The 5380-nt window shown below is 39.4% G+C and overlaps 1 protein-coding gene across 1 annotated transcript in view; it reads right to left on the reverse strand.

Annotated features, from left to right (window-relative positions):
• The window catches only part of TOLLIP (toll interacting protein), an 18421-nt gene that overhangs the window by 12193 nt on the left and 848 nt on the right, over positions 1 to 5380 (reverse strand). The window contains exons 2-4 of the mRNA XM_031055785.1: positions 3813 to 3995; positions 2593 to 2745; positions 603 to 693 (exon numbers count right to left, since the gene is read on the reverse strand). Coding sequence (XP_030911645.1) covers positions 603 to 693; positions 2593 to 2745; positions 3813 to 3995 — 427 coding nt within the window. The remainder of the gene's footprint in view (positions 1 to 602; positions 694 to 2592; positions 2746 to 3812; positions 3996 to 5380) is intronic.

Consider the following 5380-nt stretch of genomic DNA (forward strand, 5'->3'; position numbering starts at 1 on the left):
TCAACCAAAAGGACTGACAATACCTGCTGTAGTTATGTAAATACATAAAAAAGAGCTATCTCAGAGGTCCTTAACATTTTTCATTCACTGAGCTGTGAATACTCTATATGCTGTATAACGAGTTTCCTTGCAACAAAGCATCTTTAAAGACCACAGAAAAATTAATCCTGTTGTGGGCTACAGAAGCTGCAGCTCCGACAGCACAATTCATTTGAGGCACTTTCTCAAGTGCAAACATCTTCAGACATGGCTTGCCACCATTTAAGTAAGCACAACTTGAAGTGCAGCCTGCTAGACAGCTATTCAGAGACCTGACCGAAGTATAAAATAAATACTCAAAAAGAGAAGCTTTCACAACTTGACAGACATTTTAATCCATTTAATCAAACTCATACAGTTCTATTAAACAGGATACAAGACTGAAGGCAGACCTGTACTTAATTCGTTCCCTCTTCTCATAAATATATATAATGGAAGAAGTGGTTAAGGGAAAATAATTTATAGCTTCCTTTACATTCTGAAAAAACAGGAGTAATTTGGTATTTATTTCTGCAACACCCCTTATCTGGAAGGTTCATAGTCTTCAAGTAGAGAAAACATACCTGCTATAGGCACATATCCAACTCCTTGCTGATATACAGTGGGCATCAGGACCACTGGCTGGGGCTGCATCATCATGGCAGCTGGCAAAGACTTGACAGAAAAGGCACAGATTAGAACAACTTCGGAAAGAGCCAAAAAAAGCAGCAATTAAAAGTGTTTGCAAATAATCATCACATTGCAAATCCATGTTCAACAGTACAATATGACTATGCTGAGTGCTCATCCATATTAAGCAAATCTCTGGCAAACTAACTGAACTACCATCTTTCAAATGGCAATTAATTTGCCTGTGAATCAATAAACACACATCATGTCAAACTCAACTTTCACAAGAGTGATGAAATATTGTTATCAAAATGCATTATTTTAAAATACAGGTTTAATCAGCTTTCATGCCTTAGTCTTGTGAAATGAATATACAACATATTCATCATAAATATTAGACAAAATCTGATTTTTTTTCTTATTTATTTTTAACAGCAGTACACTGCTCCTTGAAGCAAATTTTAGTTTAAATCAATTATTTTTGAGGTAAACCATTGCATTAAACAAAATATCAAATTAACTCCATTCCCTTTTACTACCACAATAACTTCAGTTATATTTCAGTTCAGTTTGATCCTTGAGAATATTGAATATTATGAACAGTCCATTCACAGGGAGACAGTTTTTAGGGTTAATTATAAACTCTTTTCTCCCTGAGTAATGAAACAACTGTTCAGATCTGGGGCAGAAGGTGAATTTCAAACAGCAGGGAATATCTGTTCCCAGCTGTGCACTGAACAGCAACTTGGAACGTCTGATGACAAACAAGTGCAGTATGAAGCATTCAGGGCTGCATGTGCTACACATTATCCAACAGGTACTTGAAACAAAGGTGACAGGTGAGAACACTCCAGGAGCTGCTAAACAAACCAGTGGAGGTCTGCACTTCATGACCAGTAGGACCAAATGAACAAGAAAGGAAGTGAAAAACAATGTCATCTCATGGAGCATTCAAACTACCCAAGAAACACCTAAGACGGAGAAGAGTTTCCATTTTTCTGCTTTTAAACTGAAATTAATTTTTAAAGATTTAGGGGGGAAAGTTATTGTTAGACTCCACAAAGTTTAAAAAAAACATTATTATTAAGTTAAAAATGACAATGGACCATTTAGCTAAGGATTACTTTTTTATACATACAGCAGCACAGCTCTAAGGAAACTTTCCTGTCTGAGCATCCAGGAGCCACTCTGGCACCCACTCCAGTCTGTAACTGCTGAGACCAAGGCCTCTTTGCAGTGGATGCCTCCAGTGACCTCAGGGGTGCCCCTTTTGGCTCCCTGCACACCCCACAATCACAGACAGGGTTTCGTTACCAGTTCAGCCCTGAGTTTCCCACCACAGCGTCTCAGACATCTGGATCCTTAAAGCAATTCCATCATGGTGCAGTAACACAGAAACACCTCAAGCTGGTGCCTCCAGGGAGGGACCCCCAACAAAGGAAGTCCTGGGTTTTACACCCTCACAGTCTGTGTACCCAGACAGTCTGGGGTCTTTCTGTTGCCTCACCAGCTCCTGTTGTGTCCCAGTGTCCAGTATCCTGGCAGGTGCCACAGGTCCCTGTGCCCTTCGTGGTGCAAAGGGTCAGCACCATGCCATGGTCCCTTTCCTGGGGCTCCCACCATGTCCCTCAGCCAGGGCACAACTTGCAGTTCTCACTGCAGCTGCACACCCAGCTACCTGCTCTCACTGTACTCCTCATCAACAGGAATAAGCTGAATTTTGGTAATTGCAAAACAAGATAAATACCCATTTGCCACCTTACCACAAAGTATTATTGTCTTTACAAATATTTTTGACTGCTATTCCCAGAGTTAGGTATAATTATTTTAAATGCCAACACACACAAACACCCAGTATGGTACAACAGATCTACTTCAGTCTAAAATATCTCCCTCCCACTACTTAAAAAGCTTCTCTCCCTTCCCACCCCAAACTCAGCTTACCGTGTATGACATAACCAGATTAATCATTCCTTCCTTGTCATCACCTTGCCTTCCACTCAAGCTATACCATTCATCCTCCACATTTCCTTGTTTCAGAGACTCAGGAATTGTAATGTGTGTCCAAGCAATGCGGTCATCCATTGAAAAGGCTCTCTGAAATATAATTTGAAAAATATTACCAAATTAATTGTCCTGAAAGAAACCCCAAACTTAAAATTATCCTTGACTGATACTTCAGTTTTATGCTATTAACTTTGTTCACTTTATTCCCTTTAAAACTACTGAAGTGCCAATAAATATTTTGGCCATCTCCTTTCCAACAAGGATGAAGGACACTTTAAGTGGGATTATAGATTGACTGCAGATATTTAATAGCAAGAAACTGAAAACCTGAAGCAGAACACTCTAGAAATACAGTCTCCTAATATCATCGTAGGCTGTGTGAATCTCATGACATCACATCAGAGGCCATTACATGAACATAAACATCTTTTGTTTACTATGATAGCCAGTGAACTCCAGCAGATAGAAGTACTGATCTGCCCCCCTGTTGCAGCAATGAAACAGACACTTGAACCAATCAGCTAAGCCCTCGAAGCAGCATCCAAAATCCTCACTTGTGTAATGACCACACAGCTGCTGCACTGTCATGCTTTACTACACAGAGTGAAAGAGGCAGCAAAAAAACAGGCTAATCATGACTTAAGCCTTAGCTGTAGCCTCTTAGTTTCTCCTAATAAATTCTAGTGACTACACACAGTCTGTAGTTGACAGTTTTATTCTCAGCAATTCCAAGCTCGGGAAAGCTACTTAAGCCCTTCCAGGACAGAATAGCACCGAAGAATTTTCAAGTAAAACAGCATTGTACAACAGGCTATTTTTAATAGGGATAGTGAAGGACACAAAGCTGCAGGGTATTTTGATAGCCAAAAGGAGCTTAAATAGCACTCAGACATCTTTTGCTTCTCTTCCTTCGCAGGCAAGCCTGCTAATGCCACTTTATCAGCTACCAAAGAAAAGTAACAGTTCTGACATTCTTGGGGAAGAGCAAAGACTTGTGAATTTCTGCTTCTGGAATTCTGAAAATTTTTTATTATCTTCCAGAGAACATGGCTAAGGAACTGTCTGTGCTAACTCATTCCCTTTTTGCAAGGTTTCAACCAAACCTCAGTCCAAACTGGAGATGGGGAGTGGTAGAAAAAATATATAGCAGTTCTGACCTCATCAAATATCTCTAGATAAAAGGAGTCCACGCCCGGGGGAACAGTGCACTGAATAACTTTGTTCCAGCGGGGGTTCTTGGCTCCATTATGTGCTGTTGGAGTTTCATACACAGCGTATCCCAGCCGTATTCGGCAATACGGATCCATGCGTGTCATTCCGTAATTCTTTGCCAGTTTGGCCTGAAAAGAAAAGAAACCCAGGAAGTGTATAATGCTGACATCAACTTGAGAAGTTAATTACTATTAGTTCACAGTAAGAACCAAATATTGAACAAAGGACTAGATTAAATTCTGTGACAAAAAGAGTTTTAAAAATAAAGAAAAACAGCATTCAGATTAAAACATAAACCAGTAACACCAATAAGTGTCTGGGAGACCTTGGAAAGGGAAAATCTTTTTAGCCTGTTTATTATAGAAAATACACATCTTCACTGTAGCTAAATAAATTACTTCATACCAAACCACGAAATACATGATTACGAGGACATTGTAACAAGTTCAATTTTTCCCTGGACATCTCATCTCCAACATACAATCACAAGTGTAATGTCGTAGGTAGCCTGTCCTCTTTCACTTAAGTTCTTTTAAAGGATGAATTACAGAAATCCAATACCTTCAAGAATATCACACAATCCAAAAGCACAATCTGCAGAATCAGTTCAATTGAGGTAAACTAGTCACAGTAGATAATATGTTTCAAAGTGATTACACACTTAGCATGTGAATTTAATAGTGGTTAATTCAGTGGACAACTTAAGGCCTAACATCACTATAAAAACAGATGCTGTATAGAATCAGAACAGAGCCAACATTCTTTTGCTGTAACATCAGAAGACTACAACAAAACAAGTTGATGACAGTCCTGAACACAACACTGAGTACTGCAGCACAGCTGTGCTCAAGCAGAAGTTGGGCTTTTTGCATGTGCTGTTTCTCTGATCTATACTAAGCAGCCCATGGTTCTTTTTATAGTAAGACAAGCGACAAAACATGGTGCCCCAGGGCATCTCTCACCTAGAAGATGTTTACAGAACTCACAACAGTTGGGGCTGTGCACTGTGTAACACTTATCACAAAGGCTGCACTTCAGGCTTGGAAAGCCCTTTTCTCCTTCAGGGAACATGCTGGTTCATCAATTCATACATCAGAGCTGGCAAGAAAGGTCTCAAACTGTTTATTGTAAATGTGGACTTAAAAATAAAAGAAGAAAGCTGGCATCCAAATGAAGCATCATCTATACTCTCGATTTGTGGGATTAGACAGATTATAAAACCTTCATCAAAAAAAAGTGATAATCAGCTGTGCTTAGACAAACTCACCAGCACCCCTAAATATCTGCAAGGGAAAAAAAGCAGCAAATTACCCCCCCAGAAGCTTTTTCTGATCTTCCATCAGTTTATTAGTAACAGAATTAAGGCATGCTGTTTGATATACTTTATCAACACATTTAAATACAGTACACTTCAACCAGATTTTCATCTTCTACAGATTAACTATACCACAGCAAGTATTGTATCCAGAATGCGACATGTCTCAATTTGCAGCCAAGATTCCATAGCATTCCT

Source organism: Geospiza fortis, unplaced genomic scaffold (genome assembly GCF_000277835.1).
Source record: "Geospiza fortis unplaced genomic scaffold, GeoFor_1.0 scaffold66, whole genome shotgun sequence".
NCBI classification, from domain to species: Eukaryota; Metazoa; Chordata; class Aves; order Passeriformes; family Thraupidae; genus Geospiza; species Geospiza fortis.